Here is a 25037-nt window from a genome sequence, read left to right as displayed (position 1 = left end):
ACCCAAGTGTCTCTCATTCATTCGTTCATTTGCTATCAGTTATAGCAGATATATTGCTTCTTCAAGCCTGTCACACCAATAAATCATTACAGATTGTATGCATTTGTACAGTGCCAAAGTGTAGCGTGAATTTTAAAGGAAATCTCCTATTTTCTTTTCAATCAGATGAGCAACGTGAAGAGACTACGGCCACGGCTCAGTGCTATTCTTTTTAAGCTTCAGTTTGAGGAGCAGGTGAACAACATCAAACCTGACATCATGGCTGTCAGTGCTGCCTGTGAAGAGATAAAGAAGAGTAAAAGCTTTAGCAAGCTGCTGGAACTAGTATTGTTAATGGGAAACTACATGAATGCAGGTTCTCGGAATGCACAAACCTTTGGATATAATCTCAGCTCCCTGTGTAAAGTGAGTTTTGAAAGATCCATGTGTTACCTATTACATTCACTTTTTTTAATTTGTTTTTATTATGTTACTTAAATACTTTGTTTTGATATTTTTTCCTGCAGTTAATTCTTTATTTTCTATTATTTTTTTAATAATTCTTAGCATTAGTTGATGGTTTGAACAATACAGCTAATCTGCGTACAAACATCTCGAGATTGGCTTGCATTTAAACTTTTAGCAGATTCCATACTGAGGGAATAATAAAAAAAACCCACAAACTAAATAACGTTATGAAGGACCATATCGCTGTGATCATAGTAGTGTTGTAATCTTACATGTCTGAGCACTTCGAGGACTGTCACATTTTAATCTGTTTTAATACAGTTGTTTTCTCTTTTACGTAAATTTTCTCCTTATCTGATTTTCTTTTGTTGTTGCTCAGTTTCATCAGTTCCCTGTTTCTTCTAATTTTCCTGAATTTTCACTCTTTCAACTTTTATATAAGCTATATACAAGAAGATATCGATACTTTCCTGATTGTTAATTTATAATCAGTTCTAATCCTAATTGCCTTCCCCTTATTTAGTGGTTTTTGTTTGTTTGTTTTTCCTGTGCCCTCTGGGAGGCCACTGCAAAATCTGCACAGAGTGTACATGTATGTAATGCTCCTTATGATAAAGAAATTATTTGGAAGTTTGTACATACTCCTTGTCTTCTCTCAGCTTATTTTTACACAACGGAGAAAAAACAGCATGTTAACTTCTACATTCTGTAAAATAATCACCCTAATTCTGCTATGTTTCAGAATAATTCTTTCAGTATAGTTCTCAAGCATTGAATGCAATACCTATAACTTAAATATTCATAGAGAATAAGTTATATACCTTCCCTAGTCTAAAATAAACACTTAAGCATGCATCAGCCACTTAGAGAAATACAGCATAGATGAAGTTATTGAGTGAAATGTGCAATTTCTTGGGAAACCTATTCAGAAGGAAGATAATAAAGGTTCTCTCCAATTGGGTGGATTTACTTCTTAGGTGTGATAAGGTGTGTCCTGGGTCTGGTTATATTCTCTGTATTTTTAATGCACAAGGCAACAAAAAAAGAAATATGAAAACAACATGAAGGTAATTGTTACAGACACTTTGCAGAGCAGGATTAAAATTCCAAAAATTATATTGGAGAAATAATTTACGATCTCGAAGATTAAAATTTTGAAGACTACTGTAGAGTACTACACATAGGAAAGTGAACCAATGTTGTGCAGATAGTGAAAGTAAAGAGTGAATGGCTATGCAGAATTCCAGAAAATGGGCTTTGAGCCCCGGCTAACTCTACAGTGCTCTGGCATTAAATGCGTATCGTAATCTAGGATCTCATAGTTACTTCAGTTTGCACACTTACAGGTTATTTAGCTTTATAGGTGGTTACAACATTCTATCGGAGAGGAAAAAAAGTGTCTTTTAGTGGACCGTCTATGTACTATAAAGACGGTAATTACTGCCTACTTGATGCTGATAAAGTCTTAATTACTGCAGAAAATATATAGACTGAATAGTGAGAATCCAGATGATAGTAAAACGTAACACTTCTAAACTGAGAAAAAAGCATTTGAGTGTATTTAGTTTAGAAATGATAGGACAGGAACATGAGGAGGACATAACAATGTCCTTTTGTTATTAATTTATGATAATAAAGAAGGCATCTGAACATTTGTTTCCTATGTACCTAAAGTAGGAGATGGAATTATTTGGCTTTGCTGGTAAAAAAAGAAGTTTGCTTAAAAGTTAAGAAAGCTTTTAAACTGCAAAGATACTTAAGAACTTGATAGTGCAGAAGACTGTGGAAAGCTTTTAAAATTCAGGTATACTAATAATTTACAAAGAGTTGCCGTGAGGCCAAATTAAAAGCCAATACAAATAATGTTTTGAATAGACTATTTAGTTAACTATTTGGGAAGTGCGTGCATGTTTCTTAGAATCATGGAATAATTCAGAGGGGAAGGAAAGTCAGTAAGCATCTAGTCCAACCCACTGCTCAAGAGAGATGCTGATCACTGCCAATAGTCTGTAGGTGAAGTAGATACAAAGCTATAAGGAGCAGAAAAGGTAATTTGCTCCCTATGATCAAAATGCTTAGTTCAGTGTAATTTTTACATTGTATCATGTTATATGATTAGAAGTGGTGATACTGGTTTACTCCTTCCAGAAATTAATGAATTATGGATAAACATTATTCGTAGTACTCGATACGTTTCATTTATGTAAGAAATGTGTAAGTAAAAAAAACCCCATGAAGTTCCAACGGCAAAGATTTCACATACGTTTGATTTGACATCACTTGAAATTGGTTGCTTGTAAATACCAGACCACAGTGCTTAAAAACTTCTCTAGGGGGAAGATAATGCAACCTTAATGATGGTTGAATATGAGTGTATCGATGTCCCTGCCCATGGCAAGGAGGTTGTACTAGATGATTTTTAAAGGTACCTTCCAAGACAAACCATTCTGTGATTGGGAAAGAAAGACCAAGTTACAGATTTTTCTGGGAGGCAGAGCAACTATGGCCACCTTAGAGAAAATCTGAAAAATTTCAGATTTCTGCGACCTACAGTCACCTACTTATTCTTTTGAAGGTTGACAGGTTTTCAGAGAGAGAATCACTGGTAGTTTGCATTTACTATCCTACCTTTGTAGTGAATTAATACTACCAGTATCATCTGAGAATGTTCTATTTTTATATCATCCCAAATGCTGGAAAAGACCCATGTATTCAGCACATCAGCCACAGTTTTCTTCCTTCATGATGCATGGTGACATTCCAATGTATCAGCAGATTTGATGGAGAATTGAGATCTGATTTCTATTATGATTTTTCCTGCTTCCTTCATTATTGGACAGCTGGGTTTTAGAGGTAACTGGACTATCCAGTCCAATGTGTATCAGGGTACTAGTCACCAATTCCTAATTCACCTCATCCAATTGTGGCCTCATTTAGGAAGTCCGTGAGTGCCAAGCCTTCACTGGTTATGAAATTGTGTCTTACACAGACAGATCACTTTGTCTGGAAACACAGAGGTAAAACTATGTATGTGCGATTTTGGCGGTTTTCTTAACTATCTGTAGTGTGTGGTTAATGCTTAATCTCCTCTGTTCTGAGAATAATAAGGTGGTTCAACTATTACAAATATTAGTATTAAAACAGTAAAAAACACACCCAAACAAATATTACTTCAAGGTCCCAAACTAGAAAGCTGCGAATTGCAGAGTCCTTGGTGGCCTGCACAACAGTTTTCAGGAGGGGATCTGAGAAATTAAGAAATTTGCAGTGACTTCTGTCCTCCAAAGATGTTTGTTTCTGAAATATTTGGAGAATATACAATTTATCTGCTCTGCTTCATTGGTGCCCAACTGTGCATAGGGAACTACGTGAGCTATCCGCTTTGCAGGCGACAATTCCATATTTTGCCTTCTCCCTGCATCATGTAGAATTAAACTGTAATAGTTCTGCATCAGAGAACATGCATACACATTCTCAGAAGAGAGATATGATATTGGTATGCTAATACTGAATCATTTGTTACATACTGATATATTAAAATTGAATGCATGTTTATAACACTGGTTTATTTTTAAAACTAACTTCTGTTAACTCTATGTATTTTAAGCAGTGTCATATTGTAGAAATTTTGTGTGATGTTATTTCAATTATTGAGACACTTCCCACTGACGTTACCAGTACAGTAGAAGTAACTTATAACACTGCATACAGTAAAGACCATAAAATATATTTTTTTTTGTTTTGATATATGTGTTGCATTTGCTGTTTATGTTGAAAACTATGTCTCACATTACTATTAATCCATTCTCCTGAAGGAGAACGTACACATTCTGGAAGAGTATATCTGATTGTATTTGTTAAGATAGTATCAGTTTGATATTTGAAAATAACCACTGATTTTTTACAATGAAGTATGAAATACCAACCTCAATGATAACCACTGTCCAAAATTATCCATTTTAATTTATATATGGTATGGGAAAAGCAGACAATATACTCTAATTTAGTTTTTTAATAAGATCAATAAAATGCCCTTTAGGTGATCTCTGAGGATATTGGGAAGCACAAGAAGTGTGAAAAAATCTCTTTATAAGAAATGTGCAACCATGGTAAAACTGTGGTAATATATAAAAATAAATAAATAAATAAATGTATGTGTATGTATATTTAGATTGGGGTTGATCTTGCTCTCAGTTCCTTATTCAGAAGTAATCCCCATACAGCTCTGTGTCTGGTTTTGAACCCTCTTTGGAAAGGAAGGTAGTTTTTCCTTTCCGCCTTCTTGTTGTAGTTACTGTTATACCATTGAGCATTGCCGATCACTTGTATTTTTCATGGTGACCAAACTAAAGAACGGTCTTGAAGTTGAAACAAACTAACATGAGTTTTCTACTTGTTTAGTGCTAGTTTTTATACTGTGCTAAAGATTTTTTTTCCCCTGATGCTCAGATGTACAAGTCTGTGCAATGGTGGCGGCCCTTTAGTGTGTGCGCCTGCTTTGTATGTGCCTATGTACATTTATAATTTTTCTGTTAAACTGTTTTATGCAGAAATAGTTTTTAAGTAGTGAAGAAACATTTTCATATGAGATGCCATTTTCTGTTTCTAAAAATCTCTCCGACAATTTAAAAGACTAGCTCGAATGGGAGACTACAAGAGGAACGTATAATTGAAAGTTTGCCAGTTGTCAATTGTTAATGTTGTTGCAAAAGCAGCTGCAAGTTCTAAAATGGTCGGGCTTAAAATAATTTTATATGTATTAAGGGTTCAGAAAGAAAAGTTTGTGCTTAAGAATTTTTGAAGTCAAAGTTTTTAAACAGTGAAGCCTGTGAACTCCTGTTTGCCCTATTGAGAATTGATAACAACAAGAACCTGTGCAGGTTCGGGTTGTAGCTCCCGCTACATAATTATTGTTAGGCTAGAGTTAGCTTCACACATAAGGAAATCATGTCATGGAGTGAATGTGTGCACCATGTATTATTAGATTTTTTTAATTTAAGTCTGTTTTTTTGTTTTGTTTTGGGGGTTTTTTTTGTACACTTTCATGAATCTATTCGCGGTTTTGCAAATATTCCTATATTGCTTGGATAATTGCATTTTTGAAAAAGAAATGTATGCTGGTTTTGAGTACACAACTCAAATATTGCATAGAATTAAAAATATTTAACATGATCTTTTTAGGGATTTTTAGCAAGGGAGGAAATGAAACAGCGCATTATTTACGGTTTTCTTTAAAAGAGCTGTACCAGTTCAACAGTGTATTCTTATATTTCTTGGGCTCACAATTAGTAATATATGTTAATTATCTAAATAGTCAGAAGTAATCTTATTCTCAGTGTTTTGACATTTCTTTTTTTCTCTCTAGCTGAAGGACACAAAGTCAGCAGATCAAAAAACAACACTACTCCATTTTCTTGTAGAAGTGTGTGAAGAAAGTTATCAAGATGTCCTGAATTTTGTTGATGATTTTCAGCATTTAGATAAAGCTAGTAAAGGTTTGTATAACTAAAAGTTTTGATTCTGCGTGCATTGCAGTGTATTTTATGGGAGATGATGTTTATTTTATGCTAACATTATTTTTAAAATGGACATTAATATGCTAACAGAGCATAGATTAGTAATTTGAGCTGCTGCAAGTGGTCTTGAAGATAATATTTATTGTTCAGTCCTCTAATATTTACTATGGGATTTCCCGTTACATTTCTTCTGACGTATCTTCTAGACTCACTGTCCAAACCAGATTTCTTTTAAAAGTTCTTTTCTATTAACAGATCTTAAACTATTTCCACCTTTCAATCTTTTATATGGTTAGTGTAGTACAATCAGTCAGTGTCTTTTAATTCATAAATGCGGAAAGGCTGTCATACCATAGTTTAATTTGTTTGGTTGGTTTTTTTTCTAAACACTAATCAGAACAGTTTTATCTTCCCCATGTGTGTTTTTCATGCAACAGTAGCATTGGAAGTCTGGAAAAATAAATTCCTTTTTTTACCGCTTCATCATGCGGCATAGAATATGGTAAATCTCAATATATGCCGCAGCAGATTTTTTGCAGTTAATTTCTTAATTTATAGTTCCTTCTCCATATTTTATCCCAGCTTAAGTAATTTAAACTGACTAAGCATGGAGTTAGAAATTGATGACACCATAGCACTATCATACTCTTGCAGGAAAAGAACATTGGATGGGCTGTCTCTGTTAGTCATTTTTAGTTTATGTCAGTTTGGAAAATATCACTGTTTATCTGTGTTGCTTTGTACAGTGTCACTCGTACGGCTCACTCGGTCTCCCTGCCACAAACTACAGCTTTGCAAAACCTGCTCCTTAAAGAGAACTTGAGATAGTGGTCACTTGCATAGAGTTCGCGTTCTGTTATCATGGTTCTTAAAGTTTCCAATTTTAGTTGGTGCATTATAACCACTTAGAAGTTCAAGTATTTTTAAATAGCTGTCAAAAGCTTCAAGCCCTTCATCTAACTGTTTGTACTGGTAATAGGAGTTTCTGCTCTATATAAAATCAATATTTTATGCATTATTTTCGTAGAACCCACTGTGAACTGACAACTGATTTTTAAGTTGGTTTTTTTCATTACTAGTATGTTATTGGCTGCATTGTGGTTGGAATTTTTTATATCAGCCAGAAAAACTAAAATGTTCCTTATTAGAAGCCATTATTTCAGTGTAGACAGTTGTCTTATATGAAGCTGATGACTGTCTTCTGGAAAGCTTCTGAGATATGAAACATCGAGCAGTCAGAGTAGCCAGTAAAATTATCAGTTAGTCCAGGTTTTCTGTTTTTTTTTAGGTATCTGCCATTGACTAGATGAATCTTTGAACTCACTCAGTGTGTTGTAGGATGGAAATCAATGATCATGTTTTCGAGTTTATATACTGAATAGTTCAGTGCATTATGAGATGTATTTTGCATTTCAGTTTTACTGTGTGAAAAAGACAAAGGCCTAGGATGTCTTTAACAGATTAGCATATCAATGTGTTTGTTTATACTTGTTTCCCAACCTGCAAAATTTCATTTTGTTTTGAAAGACTCCTCCTGCACTGCAATTTTTGAAAATCCAGCAGATACCAAAGACCGCAGCTCATGGGAGGGTTTTTAAAGACTTTCTAGTATTTTTGCAGAAGTATGTTTTTATGAAGCTGGTTGATTTAATATGCACCAATTTTTGCACAGTAAATTTTTAATGAAGTGGCTATTTTTGCCTGAGCTTACCAAAAGGTCAGTTAAAAAAAAAAAAAAAAAAAGCTGTGAATCTGTGGTTGTGATCAGCCATATCCAACATAATGGACTCACCTGGTGTGATGTAACTTATTGATATGCTGATGAAGACAAGTTGACCAAGAATGATGGTGAATGATTTGCCTTGAGGCTTCTCAGCTGAGTGAGCTGAGAAACACAGCAGATGTTACAAAGTATCATGATGGCTGCTAGGGAGAGTGATAGAGGGGAAGTAATAAAAAATCTTTCCTCTTGATGATCATCTAGTCAAATGTGCTTATTCCAGAAGAAATACTGGTTGTGTTAGAACAGAATTTAGGTATTGAGGGCTTAGAGTTTCCCCTCCATTCCGATAAAGACTTAGTCCTTAACAAGAGTAATCCGTCCTGGATTGTATTTATTGGAGGCAGTTCAGACTTCCTGTAAATTTGAAAACTGATGGATCCAAAGGTTATGTCTAGGGATTACAGGCTCCTGATAGTACAGAAGGAAGTCAGCTGGACTGACTTTTTCTCTGTCATCCCACAGGAATCTTCTGTTTACATATGTGCTACTTTGTTGGTCAAAGTTGTTGGGTGAGGAAATACATCGCTCTCTTCTGGTTTTGTATAATACTAATATAATGTTCAGTTTTTTTCTGTGGAGCATATTGGTTGTATTTTCTTCCAGTATTTGTTTCTAAATGCTGTTCTCTACCTTTTCTCATAGCAAAGGTTAGCGCCTTGTTAGAGGTGGTGGAATGTCATTTTCTTTATGATTTCACTGAACTTTCCACTCTGAAGTAATTTTTAAAAGTAATTCCCAAGAATAAATCAATGAAGTTTGATAAAAATATTCTTTTCTCCCATACCCTTCTTGCAAACTATTTTTTTCCTATTGAGCTGTTTTTATATCTTGTCTGCATGTTCATTTCTGCAAATAGAATAATTTCACATTTTACATATGGCATAGATGTATTATTTGCAAGTGCCCTTTAAATTATAAATCAAAATTAATGTGTTAGAAAGATTTTAAAAATAGTAACGGAAAAATTTAAGTTGAACACACTGTATAAAAATGGAGTTACGCTATGCATGTTGGTTCTTTATTGCTTTTGGTTTGATCACCATCAAGCGATTGTTTAGTCTTCTACAAGTTTCTTAAAACAAGTTACTTAAAAGACGCTTTTCAGAATTCTTCCTTGATGTGTCTGTCCTTGTATCAGCCAGTGTATTTGTAGCGTACCTTGTACCTTTTTTTATTTTGTGCTTGCTCATTCTTAAAACTTCTCTCTCAAGTTATTTCTGATTCAAAATAGTGGACATTGGGACACTATAATGTTTAGCAACTAATTTTCTTTTTATCCTTTTTAGAAGAAACATTTTGCTCCTTTCATTTCATTAAATATTGTCCAGTAATTGTTGTACAGTTAGCGGTTAAGATAACTTGCAAGACTTTTAAGAGCAGTGACAAGGTCTGTTAGTTGTGAAGCTAACATGTATTGTATAGTATTTTATAAATGATAAAACATTCACAATATGTAAAATAATTATTACATTAGAAAAATAAATGTTAATTTTTGAAAATATAACTTTGACGGCCATGCAGCAAGGGACATGTAACCTATGCAGTTGTAGTTTACTTCAGGATATTTAATTTGTTTTTTTCTTTTTTGTGCTGAAGTTTTAGTTTCTACTTTTGTAATACTAGAAGTAGGCTTAATTCACTGTTACAGTGCATGAATTAAAGATACCTTTTTTGCTTTGAAGTATAACAAATCCTGTTTTTTAAGTACTCTTAGATCAGCAGGAGGAACTTTCATTGCAGCTAATGAGCTTACTGATATGACAGTTCCTGAAGATTCATGTAATTAAAGCTGTCTCTTCTTTTAAACATAATGACTTTCTCACTTTTCCATTAGTATTCCAGACAAGAAGTATTTTAGTAATTTAGTACACTTTACTAATTTCTTATTTTATTGTATTCTAAAGATTTATGTTGCATTTATCCAGTCTGCTGTTTTAGTTGATTGACTCTAATTCACAGAGACCTTACAGGTAACAGTGTATAGAGTCTTCTTTCATATAACAATATAAAACTGCAGGTTTTCTTTCCTCCAAGAGTAATTAACTCATTGTCACTTTACAAATAACTTAATCCATTTTTTTCATTTTTGAAACGTTATTCAGGTTTTTTAATAAGGAATTAATTTCACATTTTTTAAAAAAAAGTTAGGAAACAAATAGTAAATGTGAAGTTTAATCTATATTAATTAAAAAACAACACCCCCACCTACAAGGTTTAAAAACATTAGGAAAGCATGAGAGAACAATATTTATATATACTGTAAGCAATCTATATGTCAAAAAGAAATGTTTGGGTTTATTTTCTTGTTACAAAATTTCTAAAATTTTATGGCAAATTTCTCAGTACTATTAAATAACATACTTTCTGCTATGAATTCCTTGGGCTTTTTGTGTTGACTTAAGTAACAAATTCACAGGGTGTGTTTTCAGATAGTCAGGATTGTTGTGTTTGTTTGCGTGGGATTTTTTGTGCTTTCAGAAAACACTACAAACTGCATGACTTACTCCATACTGTATTATATTCAATCAGTACCAAAATCGATAGATCGTTCCACTATCTTGCATATTACACGAGTTTCTAATTTGTTATAGGAGACTCATAGTTTGGAATGGTAGCCCGTTTGGAGATGTACTTTGTAACTAACTTGTTAACAATTTTATCTTGATTATGTTTTTTTTTGAGGCTTCCTTTTTTTTTTTTTTTTTCTTTTTTTAAATGCAAAGTTCATTTTCCAGTTTCTTAATGTTATGTGCGGGATGCTTCTCTGCTTTAAATGATAGTTTTCAAGAATGATGGCTATGAAGAATGACTAGGAGACTTGCTACCAACCAGAGGTCCATTTTTAGAGGTCCATTTGTTTATCTGTTACCTGGATTTTCTTTTTTCGTGGCTCTTCAGAGAGAGAGAGTAAAAAGAGTTCTTCAGAGTACTGAAAAAGGAACAGTATCCTAGTTCATTTTCACATGTTAATTTAATTAATTCAGCTATTAAGTAGGTAACTTCACTGATGATATACAATTTGTCTGTATTTTGGGGTGGTTTTTTATATGTAAGCTTAGGAAATACAGTTGAAAGTAGCTATTCATAGATTTCCATGAATGACAGAGAATAATGCATCAAATGACTTAGGCTGCAACTTTCTGGTACGCACAGGGCTGTAATTCAAAACTAGTGGCAACAGTCACAAAATTTTAGAAATCAACCTTACAGTGAAAACACAGGGTTTATCCTCTGAGTGAAAATTGCTCTGTTACTGCATCTATGAGGACTGCAGTTTTCGTGGTCTGTCATCCTGTTGGGTGCATGTGAAGACAGAACCCAAGGGGAGATATCAAACATTTTTTATGCCTTAGTTTATATGGAAAGTTAGTCTAAAGACAGCTAAACAAACTAAGCATTCCTTACATCAAGTGGAAAAAAAAATAAAAATCTTAAAAGAAACGTGGACTTAGTTTCAGGGGTTTTATCCCTGTAAAGAGTTTTGATTTTATGCTCCATGGAAAATTGCTGTCAAAGTTGGACAAGATGAGAATTAGTGAAATAACTGTATGAAGAAGAATACAATACTTAATTCTGTAAAGGAACTTGCATGTTTGGGGAACATTTGTACCCATTGTCATTTCTAAAGATTTACTGTTACTAGAACTGGAAATGTCCTAGTGAAATAAGGTGATGAGACAAAATTAAGAGGTATTGTTAATAAAGAGGAGGGTTAGAATATCACAATAGGGAAGATGACTAAAGTGTGGGTGTGGGGGTGACAAAGAAGAGAAAAGTATTTCACTTGATTACATTACAACAAGTAGAAATTAGTTTAGAAATTAGATCAATGTGCCTATCTATCAAGAGAGTAAGGTTACAGAGTTGCCTTCCTGGGACATTTTTTCCTTGGTGGGAAAAAAGCAACTATACGCATTAAGACAAAGTTATATTGCTTATAACAATGATTATATAAATGTGGTGTTCAAAATCACAAATACTAAATTTTATGGCTCAAGAGATAAACGGTAATAGGATTTGAAGTTTTGGTTTGATTTGGCTTTCAAACAAGACTCATATTAACTCTAAAGTAATGACATTAGCCTTAAAATAAATACTGAAGTGTAACAAAGTAATGACAGACAAATAATTCCATATGGAAAAAGGGTTTTGAGATACCATTGTTTAAAAAGAATTAAAAAAAATTAAAAAGACATCTTTTTTTCATGGATTTTTGTTGTCAAGACTGAGGAAATGTGATAATTTTAGCAATTATTTTTACAATATCATAGAGCACTAAGCAATAGAGGAAGTTATAAAGTAAATATTTGTCCATGAATGCAGTACTTGGAGTTAATCTAGAGTACTTAGAGTTAATCTAAATTGTGTGAAGGAGATTCTCACACAAGACTGAAAAAGTATGTTATTTTGTGGCTACTGTATTTCGAAATTATTTGAAAAGAACATGTTTTCTAAATCTTGAAAATCGTAGCCTACAAATATATATCTCTATTTACCAGAAATGTACCATTTAAGACATAAAAATGTGCTACTCCAGCATTTAAGATACCATACAAGGGGCATTAAATATTTGCAGAGGGAAATTCATGGTGGTGTGGTTTAAGTGCACCTTTAAATCTTTCTACATTTTTGTGTTTACTGATGTTTTTTGCACCCCTGTCTATACCTGTAAAGGATCAACAACTCTTTCTTTATTGGGACACAAGTCCTACATCAGCAGGCGCCAGACTTGCCATGTTCCTGTCTGAACCATTTTATGATTAATTGAGCCTGATTGAAAATAAGAAATTAAACACACCTTCTTGTGATTTTATTTTTTTGAGTGCATTTCACAACATAAAAAATTTTGTTTTTAAAAGCTAATGGAAACGTGTGCAATACTGTTATGTATTTATTGAAAATAATCTCTTATTTCTTTTAATGTTCGTGGCTTTAAGTTGTGCACAGTACTGTTATGTGGCGAGTAATTTTAAGATACAATTATGCAATGAACTACAGAAATCTAAGTGGAACGTTCTATTTCTTTTAGGGCATAGAAATATATACATCTCTTACAAGTATGAATTAGCAAATGAAATATTAAGTAAGAGCTTGAGTATTTGCACATTTTTACCAAAACAGCACTTAAATTTCTAATGTGATGATGTCAGTAGTCCATGAAAATAGCTTTCTTTCTCTATCATCTTCCAGTGATCCAACAGTTACGTATCATGGCCAATCCCTGGTGCAGTCCTTGAGCCTCCAGTTGTTTAAAAATATAGACAGTTTGATCTGTAGACAGATCAGGATTCAGATAAAGCTGTTCAATACTTTTAATTTCGTATTTATTCAACTGGGTGTAAATATCTGGATGTTGCTGAGAGATCTCATTGCTATATAGTGTTCTAAGTGGTAGTGAGATTAAGACAAATAGAACAGTATTGATATTCTAGAGGGGAAAAATGTAGATATCTGCTAAAAGATTAAAAAAAAATCAAATGGGTTATGCAGAAATCAATTGCAAGAGGAACCTTAAAATGCCGGAAAAGGCAATAGAATAGAAATGCTGAATACATTGTGCAGATATGTAGACCCTTGAAGGTAAGAAAGCTTATTTTTAAGGAGTAGGGAAGTGTTGCAAGTACAGGCATGTATGTGTGTGGGCTTATGTATCTCGTTACCTATATATCTGTCTCAGGGAGTTAGAGATTGCAGCGATGGGATTGTTTAGAAGACTGATAAATCTGGACGGTTTTAAACTTTTATTTTAAACTTCACTGGACTGATATTCATTAACATTTCATGCTAGTGGTTCAGTCTTAATCATTATTAATCACTATCACTGGGTATTCGAAGCAGTTAGTTATTAACAATCATATCCTAAATTAGCTGTGAATATACAGTACACTGCAGTCATCACAGTACTTCATGGTCTGGGTCCCCAAGGGTCGAAGTGATGAGGCTCAAGAGCTCTTCAGTGAGGGAAGCCGCAAATGATGTGAGGGTCGTCTTTCTCTTCCCTCCTCCAAATTTGGTTTCTTCTTTTATAAGATGATTCTGTCTCTTGGCAGCTCTTAGTCACTGCTGCACCGTATCGCTATGTACTGTGCAACGCCGGGAGATATTATTTCCCCGTACAGTGGCAGGTGCCATATCCTGTTGCTGGGCCATTTTTCCCCCTTGCCTTAGCAGACGCTTCTTTCTTTCAATACCAATCCAATGATGAATAAGCAACCATGAGTGAATTGTTTGTCATTCGGGAGTTTCTGTTTTCAACTTTTGCTCGTATTTTCAAGTTCTGAGCTTAAACTGTACATTGTAAAAACAGACATTTGATGTCAGGCGACATTTCACTCACGACATTCTCAAAATAAATTTATAACAAGTCTAGCAGGCCAGGGCTTGTGTATTATTACCATGGAACTGTTATTACTAGGGAACTGGGTACAAAAATGCTTATGCATTGTTTACCAATTGCACTACATTAGTGTGCTTCATATTTGAATTCAAAATAGGAGAAAATTAATTAAATCCTTAGACAGCTGCTTCTTTCATGTGTGCAATTGGAGTCTGCTTTGGATACAGAAGGAAAAGTCTGAGGGTGCAAGAGGCAGTGGCATTGTCAGACCTTTGGAGAAAAAAAGGAGTTCAACAAGAGGACTGTATACACCTGTTAGACACACACACACTAAAAAAAAAAAAAAAAAAAAAAAAAGGGGGCGGGTAAGAAAGCCATAAAATGGCTGTAGACTACAAGAGAGAACATCATCTTGGGAGAAATAAAGCATAAATATTGTATTATCAGTTTTCTGTGGCGCTAAGTGAGTATATCCAACTAGGTCTTATTCCACTGTTAATACCTGTTTCAGGCTTTTGCCGGTATTTATAGAAACCTTCTGATATTTTGCCTCTTGAATATTTCTTTTCTGGTGTTCTAAACCATCTGACAATACAGAGGGTTTTTTGGTTGTGTTTTTTTGGTTTTTTAGGCTGTATTTTTTCATTTAACTTTACTTTTAAACGCTGTGTCAAGAATGCATTGGCAATTTTAGAGAATTATTCACTAAACTGTAAATTACTCATCAAGGCACATGGAAAATAAGGAGGTGATTGGTGGCAGCCAACATGGCTTTGCTAAGGGCAAATCCTGCCTGACAAATTTGATTGCCTTCTACAATGGTGTTACAGTGTTGGTGGATAAAGGAAGAGCAACTGATGTCATTTACCTGGACTTGTGCAAAGCATTTGACACTGTCCCACACGACATCCTTGTCTCTCAATTGGAGACATGGATTTGATGGATAAGGAATTGGCTGGAAGGCTGCACTCAAACAGTTGCAGTCAACAGCTCGACGTCCAGGTGGAGACCAATGGCAAGTGGCGTTCCTCAGGGGTCAGTATTGTGACCAGTGCTGTTTAACATCTTTATTGGTGACATGGACAGTGGGATTGAGTGTGCCCTTAGCAAGTTTGACGATGACACCAAGCTTTGTTGTCCAGAGGGACCTTGACAGGCTTGAGGGGTAGGCCCATGCGAACCTCATGAAGTTCAGTAAGACTAAGTCCTACATGTTGGTTGGGGCAATCCCAAGCACAAATACAGGCTGGGCAGAGAATGGATTGAGAGCAGCTGTGAGGAGAAGGACTTGGAGGTGTTGGTTGATGAGAAGCTGAACGTGAGCCAGCGATGTGCACTCACAGCCCAGAAAGCCAACCGGAACCTGGGCCACATCAAAAGACGCATGGCCAGCAGGTTGAGGGAGGTGATTCTCCCCCTCTACTCTGCCCTGGGAGTGCTTGGGATTGCCACGACCCAGGTGCAGGACCTTGCACTTGACCTGCTTGATCTTAATGAGGTTTGCACAGGCCCACCTCTCTAGCTTGTCCAGGTCCCTCTGGATGGCATCCCTTCCATCATAGTATTAGAAAAACTGAATCAAGAGAGGAAAAATTTAAGAACAAAGCTGTTTTAACTGTGAAAGGCAGAAGATGAAGAAATGTAATTATTGCCTATAAAAATATCAGGAGCCTTTTTGAAAAAAGTGTATGAGAGTTCAGAGAGTACAGTTGAGCAATTTTTCAGCACGCATGCATTGTATTCAGCAAACAACTTGGGTTTGTGACCTCACTAACATTCAAAATCCCAGTTTTTGACTTTGTTTCCAAACTATCAGGAGTTGCTTACTTAGTTTGACTGGGCTTATATCTGAATCCTCCCAGGATTAGGGATCAAAGTTAGGATATTTTTTTTCTCATCTTCCATTCTGTGTCTCTTCAGGTTTTATACCATGTCTTCTCGACGGACACAAGGGAAGGTTGGCAGACATTTCACATGATCTTTTTCTTGAAGAGCTGCTTATATTTACAGATTTGATTTTTTTTTTTTCATCTGTTGTCACTAAATTGGAAGTTGAAAGACAATAGTACCAAATGAATACCAGCATATTGTGAGCTAGCCTCTGCTTGAGGCTGTCACCAGAATATAGTCTTAAAGGAAAACATATCTAGTAGTTGTGCACTGCTGAGATCAAAGGAATGCTGAATTTTTACATTCAGGAACAACTTTATATCATGACAGAGGAAACAAAACCCTTCAGAACAAGACAGAGATGTAAAGATTCTTGATCAAATATGTATCTGTTCAAAGTCAAAAGAACTGAGGTAATAAAAATAAAAATTGGCTTTGCTGTGGAAGCAAGAATTCAAAAATCTCTTGTATACAACCTGTTAATCAGCTCTAGGTACTGAGATATGTTGGTTTTTTGTTTTTTGTTTTTTTTTATCTGGGTAAAAGAACGTAGCTGTTACTTAGCTGCTACCTGCAACTGATGTTGAGGGTTTTTTTGGTGGGTTGGGGTTTTTTAGGGTTTTGTGTTTTGTTTTAAAACCTGTGTATTTGCTGAGTCTCATCATGCTGATGTTTTGCAAGTATGTCACTTTAATTTATACTGTGAACTCTTTTTATGCAAGACAAGCTATATTATGAAGAGTCCTATCGATAGTTATATTAAGCACAAGGTATTATATTGTGAGTTTCTTAGCAGCTTTCTAAGTAGATCAGTGTCTTAAAATTGTGCCTGCCCTCAAAGGCTTCTTAATGACAGCAGAAGTATGATTTGTATTAAAATCAGGTTTGTTTCTGGAACCTGTGAAGACTGAAGCACACCTGTAGTCAACATTGTCAGCTTCTAATTTTAGCTCTGCTTCCCAAACGAGGTGGTTTCTTGACTACTGAAGCCAAATGACCTACCTGGTGATGATTTGGGTTTACCAATCACTGAGTGAAAATCTGCCAAGTCTAACACACAATTGGAAAACAGTGTTTTTGAGTAAACAGAGGGTTTAAAAAATTGTCATTATAAACCAAATGATGAGTTATAAATTATAATATGAAAATACATTTATATTCCCTTACTCTTTTTAGAAAAGTTGATTGTCTCCAAATTGTTTGGGTTGGGTTTTTTTAGGTTACATCAGCATTTTAACAGGTTGCCATTGATCATTTTATAGTTGTGTTAACCTTTCTGCTATGAATGGAATTGTAGTTGCTATGCAACATTTTGCTCTAGTCGTCTGGGGACTCTGTCAGGCTTTTATGAAAGATGCGTTCAGTGTGTGCATCTTAATTTCCATCACATAACTTTACTCAGTGGATGATATCATGGATCCAGTATGGATCCTAGTAACATCTTAAGGCCACAGACCTTCTCCAGGGATGTTTTTAGATGAAGCTAAAGGTAGCTTTACCTTTATAGGTACAGTATATTATGAATGAAATAAATAATGAAAAAAAAAATGAAATCATTAGACTAAAATTCAGAGTGTGTTCTTATCTATGTACATTGTTCCTACAGGATGTATTTAAATATTAAGTTTACTTCATAAACAATAAGGAAATAAGTTTTAACTGATTCCAATAATATAAATCCAGGATAGAATACATGCTAACAGGAGTTATCCTCAGGTTGCTTTTATGGTCTTGATATTTCAATCAACTTTTTACAGACCAAGTGTTCAACTTCCATGCATTGCTTCAAATGGATGAAAGTTGTATTTCTCGTTTTCTGATAATGAAAATCTGCACTTTTTCTACATCCTTCTATAAATCCCTGATGTTCATCTCTACTCTTTTCTTTTTCCTAAGTTCCTGGTTTGCTCTGCTGCACCCTCTCAAGTGCTTGCGCTTCCCTTCAGCTTGGCGAGCACTTTCGCTCTGACAAATTCTGTTGTGTTTTTTACCAGGCATCATGCTTTCAAACTAGGGAATAGAGTCTTAGATTTCATGCGTAGGTGTTTAATAGCCCCATTTTCTCTGTGTTGTGAGGGTCTTAGTTTCTTCATGATCTTACATACAAATGTTCCTATTTTCTGTTTTAACAGAATGGGATTGAAGAAAGCTTTGCAATTCTTGGAGTTGCTTCAAAACTTGTCCTTTGGTTAGTCAGAAGAGACAGACTGGCATATGTATATCTCAGGTTGTTTAAACCAGACTGTTAATTGCAGTGCAAAACCTTAGACATAAAAATAAAACAAAATGCGGTGTTCAAACAGCATTCATCTGATACAAATAAGGCAACCACATAAATGAGGGGAACTGAACGTTGCAGAGTTGACCCCCTTGTATTGTGATTTGTTCAGTGTGCTTTTATTTCAGAATTAAAAATGTAGTATGCTGATCTGGGTAAGGTTTTAACTCGTGTATTTTACAAATAATGTTTCTTGTTTAAGGTGTTAACAGAATGAATGTTCTGTATTTTAGTCTCAGCAGAAAACCTGGAGAAGAGCCTGAAGCATATGGAGAGGCAACTCCAACAGCTTGAGAAGGATTTGCAGACTTTTCCAGTTCCTGAAGACAAGCATGATAAGTTTGTAGCAAAAATGTCGATATCCTTTGGAGTATTCTTAAAAAAAAAAAAAACAGAAGTAATGTAACTACATTACCTTAAACTTTAAATTTCTTTGCATAACTTCTGTCAAGTCTGTAGCATATATTTTTGAAAAATAGAACTTTTTTTTCCCCTCAAAAACTAAATACATGAACAGTCCAATTGTAGTGGATAACATGAGGAGAAAAATGCTTGCTGTGAGCTTTTACACTTTGTATAAGTTTCTTAACTTGGGGAAAAGTAGTTATAGTAGTTATAGTTAAGCATTTCACTTCAGTGTTAAATCAGTTTTTTTATGTCAGAGTATCTTAGAAAAAGATAGGTTCTGGTCTTATTTTTGCCTAAATTACTTTTCTCACTATTTATTCCAAATCCTGCAGCCAACTTCACTGCCTGTCTCTCTCATAAGAAAGCCTTGTGACACGAAGATACTTAATTAAAGCAGAAAAAAACATTCTTTCACTTAAACCTCCCTCCCAGATGATGGTCGTATATGGTTGGCACTGAGACTAACCTGGAAGCAGATAGAGAGAAAGGTTGGCATTTCCTCTGCAGACATGGTTAGGTTATTACCTAGCTGGAAGACTACTTTGTTATGTACAAAGGCAGTGGCATTCAGGAGACAGTCCTCTTGATTAATCTCATACTACTTAATAAAAGATGGCAAGGGACCCCGAGGCCAAGTGGATATAGTGGTTCTTGCTGCATTAGGGCCAGTTTCCTCTTCAGGAGACTTGCTGCAACCAAAGTGTTCATAACTTAGCTTTAGGCTTTCTCTGGACTCTGTGGGTTGTCTATAACCTTTCAATGTTGCTACTAATTTTTTGTAAGGTCGGGTATGTTGCTGGTGAGGTTTTTCTCTTTGTTGTTGCTGGCTTTTTTTTTTTCCAGCTCAATGTGTTTTTGAGAGATATGTTGCAGCCCACCAGCATGGAGTCTCTATAGTATGAAACGTAAGTTTTGTCCCTGAAGAAGCCAATAGCATAATAGGAGAACTAGGAGAGGGGTCTGAAGGCGAAAGAAAAACTATTGCTAGGAAGTTACAGGAAAATATATCCCTGATAATATTTCTCAGAAATATTGCTAGGACTATGCAAAGTCTGTGCTTGGTTAAGAAAATGATGGGTAGTCTAGGAAGTTAGGGTTGGGAAGCACTTATTAAGAAATCTAATCTATGGAAAAGGACAGACTCTTTGTAATTCATGAGAATATAATAGACTATGTGAGTTGGAAGGGACCTACAACGATCATCTAATCCAAAACAGTCACGATGCTGGCATTTAAAATACCTTATAATTTTTTTGCATTTTTAAGCTGAGGACTAGGGTTTGAAGTAACAGATAATTTAGTCTACAGCTTTCTTTGGAGATGCGGTTATAAAACTTCCATACCTATAAAACAGGTATGAAAGAAATTAGTGAAATTCAGTTGAGAATGTGTGAAGAATAGCCTGAAAAAAATAGTTCACTTAAGGAGAGCATGGGGAAAGCAAGTTGAGGAATAGCTATGTACTTCTATGCTAATATCAAACATCTAAAATAAAAAAAATGATTATTTAGGGTGCCTCATTTCCCTTTGTGTTACTGACACAAAGGGCATTTTGGAATCTTGATGACAGGAAGTGAGTGGAATGATATTATACAAGTGTGTAAACTGTATTAAGACAAAATAAGTCATGGTTGTAGAGAAATAGTGTGAAAAGCTAAAATATAATAAAAGTCGGATAGGATAAATAGGTGGACCTTGTCAATAAGTACCATAACTTTTCCAGGGGTTGAAATTCCATCTGCATATATGAAGAGCAATAGAGCAGTTTACTGATGGCTTTAAAAAGACAGTGATCATCTTAGGAAATGCAAAGGAGGATCTACGTGTCATCTTTTTCGAGCATCTCAAAATCTGTAATCCTGCTAGAGAAGACATAGATTGTCAATGTATGCCAAGAAGATAAGCCATAGCCATAAAGGTAAATTTGTTCTTTGCATTAGTTTTCTCTAGGGAGAACTTTGGTTGACCCCACTGGGCAATATTTTGAATGGAAGGATAATCTCAAATGAAGGTGTCAGTAAAAGGGTTTTTTAAAGGAAAAATATAAAATAAATAGCAATAAATCCCCAGGAGTATCCAGCGGTCACAAAAGACTTGAAAAGATTTTAAAATGAACTCAAATATAAACCTATTGGACTATAGGTTAGTTAGCCCAAGACACCAAAGGAATCAAAGCTGAAAAGAAGCACCTGAGTTTTTTAAACGGGCTACAAGGAAGATCTGCAAGTCTGGCTTCTCTACCAAGAAAAATGATGAAGACTAAATAAAAACAGAAACAACTCGTATATATGGGAGATATAATATGATGGGGGAGAGTCAGCACGAGTTTTGTGAAGAGAAACCATCCCTTGAAGATCTGTTACAGCATGCAGATGAAGGCAGGACAGTCAGTAGAGCATAAATGAATTTCCATGATTCTTTCAGCAAGGTGTATTAATAAAGGCTTCCAAGAAAGACCTTTCTTGGGTCAACAGTAAAATGACTTTTTTCTGGATTAATATCTGGAAAAAAACAAACCAAAAAGAGTCACGTCAAAAATGAGATAATGGCAGATGCTGACAAAAGAGCAAGTGAACTTCAATGATTATAGAGCAATAGATCTGGAAGGAATATAATTGTTCATTATATTAGAAAAATGGCAGTTAAAAGCAAGCAGAAAACATAAATAAGTTACTGTAAAAATCGGTAATACTCTTATATCTTGAGTGCTTCCATCACCCTATCTTAAAAAATATACTGTGTAGCTACTGATGGGGCAGAGAATAGTGACAATGATCAGCAGCATGCAACAGTTTCTGCATCAGGGATGTTTTAATAAATTAGGACTCTGAAGGTAGAAAATAAAAAAAGTTAGGAAAATATAGTAAAAATACTTGCAATTTTGTATGCCGTATAGAAGGAAAGTTAGGAACATAGTCATTGTGTCTTATAAATAACCGGGGTTCATCTCACATAAAATACTGTCCAGCAGGTTAAAACATACTAACGGAAATGTTTTCTTACACAACAGACAATTAAACTGTAGCATCTACTTTTAGGATGTTGTAGAGGCTGAAAATGTAAATGAATTTCATATAAGGCTTAGATAGTTAGCTAAAGACAGAATGTCTGGAGCTACTAAATACAGTAGTCCAGAGGCAGCTTTAGCTCAGAAAAATCACTCGTGTGCAGAGTGTTCGAAACTAAATACTGTATCAGTTGAATTATCATGCTTTACTTACCAAGTTTCCTTCGTGTTTTCCCTCATCCTTTGGTATTGACTGTTGTCAGAAACAGGTGAGATGAATATCTGCTCTTACTCAGAATAAATCAGTACAGGTAAAACCAGCCATACTACATATTTCATTGTATTAGACAATTCAGATACAATATTTTGAACAGTAAATATCATGAAGAGGAATAGTTTGCCCTCACCGACTTCCCCTCCCAGCAGACAGGCAGTAATTTCAAAACAGTTGCATATGGTTTCTAGTAATGTCTGTGAACACACTAATTAAAGAAGCTCACTTTTAGAAAAACAGGAACTTCAATAAATTACAAAGCAAAAAAGGTTTGATGTAAAGGTTAGATAATCCTGCACAGCGTGATGAAGCCTGGACCTGTCTTTACTTTTATTCCTACGACAAGGAAAGCTGAGTGATGCTGATGTCTTGAAAGGCATGCAGCTCATAAAAAGAAACCAGCAGGAAATCTGAGAAAGGAAGGATGGTGCTTTGTTGGAAATAATTTTTCATCCTGAGTACAATTAGACTCCATGGACAAGCAGGCTACTACATCCTGTCGCTAAATATCACAACCCAAAGGCCCCTAATGAACTGATTAGCATTCTTGTTTCTTTAGGAAGTCAGATATATGCACAGTTGGTGCCCTCTTTTATTGACGAAGTCTATAATTATGAATATTTTTCCTATATATTAGTTTGTGCTAGTTTGTCAGTCATCTTACGTATACTAGCTGAAAAGAAATTATAGTTATTATTGCAGTTCTGTTTGCTTTAATTAGGAAAGTCAAAGAATATTGAATTGATATTGATCTAGAGTATTAAATCCATTGAGTGAAATGTTCAATAAAAAGCACAGTGAACAAAATACACTTGTACCTTCAAAATAAAAATTTAATAAGTTTATGGAGAGTATTTAAATTGCATATTAAAAGCTTAATTAAGTAATTTAGTCAACATGCTCTTTATCAGTCCAGCTCGCATCTCATGATTTTCTAAGTAGCAGCTGAGAAACTCTTGACAAGTTTCAGCCTACCACTGAACGTAGTGTTGGTGGTGATTTTCACAGAAGCTTATGGAACTAATACTTGAGAGACAAGTTGGTTGCTGCCTTTCAGCTAGGAACAGAGTCCTTTCTTTTTGATCGGTTCTCTATTCCTCTTTCCTTGTCATTTAAATTAATTTGTTGACGTTTTTTGTTGACAAGCTGCTTTTACTTGGCTTGATACCATGCACTATATTAGTATTTTATGTAGCACAATACATTAAAATCAGTATAAACTTCAGACAAGCAATTCACTATGAAAGAGCTGCCATGAATATGCAAGACCAGACATACAGCAGTTAGAAATTTTGCCACAGATATTACTTGTCTCAGCCCTGTGTTACTTTCCTGTTCCATTAATGAGCAGAATGATGATCCGCAGCCCCATGAGTCCAAAAAAGCAGTCCGTGAAGTGAAGCCACTTCAGAAAAAGTTAACAAATACCTAACTTCTTGGTTTCCTTTTACTCCTGCCTGTGTTGCAGCTCTGCTCTACTTCTGCCTTCATTCATCCAAAGCCAATGAATTCTGTAGCTGATAATGCATATATATCAACCTGTTCATAATAATTACAGTTGGGATTACTGTACTCAGTAGTATTCCCTGTTGTCTCCAGTTTAGCTAGTGCTGGCTAACAAAAGCCATATTTAAGGCAAATAGGAAGGGGACTTATTAAAAATATCTAAACTGAAGCACAGTCTCAGTAGAACGCCAAGAGCTTAAGCTATCCCATAATGCACCAGACGGACAATAAAAGTCTCAGGATTCATCATGTCTGGTATTGAAATACTGGATAGTAAAACATCTTTCCAGAGTGCTGTGTTTTGAGTTTAAAATTGTACATCACGTATTCAAAGGGAGTCAGTATTAACAGTATAAACTAAGCAGCCGGTATGGACTCCAGTAACGTAGCTGTAACTTTATCCGTGTCTTGCAGAATATCACAGAAATTTCATCTCTCTCACCTCCCCACCTCATCAAGGTTCCTTTTCAGGATATACTCTGGCATATCATTCATTTACAAGATGAAGTATACATTTTATTGATAACTTTAACTTTTTTCCCCACCTCATTTTTTTTGTTTTCTTCCTAGAAAACTGAAGAAAGTTACTGGAATGTTTGATGTATGGCACTCATACATAGTGACAACAAAACAAATGTATCTAATTTTCCTTTAACCTACCATTCTGTGGAAATAAACAGCCTCATAATTGCAAAAAATAGTGTAGTTTCCCCTAAGTTCTCTTTATGATCTAAGAATCACAAATAATAAGTACTCTAAATTGTGTGATCAAAAATAAACAGGATGTATAAATGCTGGTTTCTGGTTTCACCCAGCATTAATTTTACTGTTTTCCTTTATTACAGCTGTTTGTTGTTTTGGTTTGTTAAGGGGTTTGTTTTTTTTTTTTGGACAGCTAACATTTCTTTTGAGGTTCCTAACCTGTGTTTTGTCATGTCTTGTTTCTCATAATCCTTTTTTATATTTAATATTTGGCCAGCTATTACATACTAACCTCTCATCAACTTTCCTCACTGTCCTACCAATAGCTTTTTAACATCCTTAATAATTTTAAAGAAACTCAACTCTGAAGAGTGGCTTCCTGTAAGCTTTGTGCATCTTGGGAGCTAAGCAGAGGAGAGAGATTCAAACTGATAGGGAAGAAAAAGTGGGCTAGCAACACCAATTCTCTTTGAGCTGTTGCTAGCCACCAGAGGCAGTCTGAAGCTGCTCACAAGCTGCGTTTTATGAAGTCGATAGAAACATGGAAAGAAGCTCATACTGGTTAAGGAGCCTTGTCAGAGGAAGAGAAAGTCTGGAATCAAGTGTCTGGGAGGTGGTGGAAGATGTATCAATTAAAATCATCAAAATCTAGGCTTTGTTAGTCCTTTCCTACAAGACTTTCTTAGTGGAGACTGTTCTGCCCTTGCAGACCCAGCTACTAGCCATCATAGTGACTAATGTGAATGTGCGTTATTTCTCCTTTCCTGCCTGTGTCTGAGGACATTATTGTATGACTTTCTGGCATGGATTCTAAATCATAATAAGAAAACGACTAACTGCTTACTTAGTATTTTAAAAGCAACGTTAACAAATCAGAAAGACATTTAAT

General features: G+C 35.1%; 1 protein-coding gene across 1 annotated transcript in view; it reads left to right on the top strand.

The window, feature by feature from the left end:
• The window catches only part of DIAPH3 (diaphanous related formin 3), a 244406-nt gene that overhangs the window by 132770 nt on the left and 86599 nt on the right, over window positions 1–25037 (top strand). The window contains exons 22-24 of the mRNA XM_063343720.1: window positions 166–405; window positions 5813–5942; window positions 18485–18609. Coding sequence (XP_063199790.1) covers window positions 166–405; window positions 5813–5942; window positions 18485–18609 — 495 coding nt within the window. The remainder of the gene's footprint in view (window positions 1–165; window positions 406–5812; window positions 5943–18484; window positions 18610–25037) is intronic.

Source organism: Chroicocephalus ridibundus, chromosome 1 (assembly GCF_963924245.1).
Source record: "Chroicocephalus ridibundus chromosome 1, bChrRid1.1, whole genome shotgun sequence".
NCBI classification, from domain to species: Eukaryota; Metazoa; Chordata; class Aves; order Charadriiformes; family Laridae; genus Chroicocephalus; species Chroicocephalus ridibundus.
Note: the sequence above shows the minus strand (reverse complement) of the source record. Positions and strands in the feature narration are given on the sequence as shown.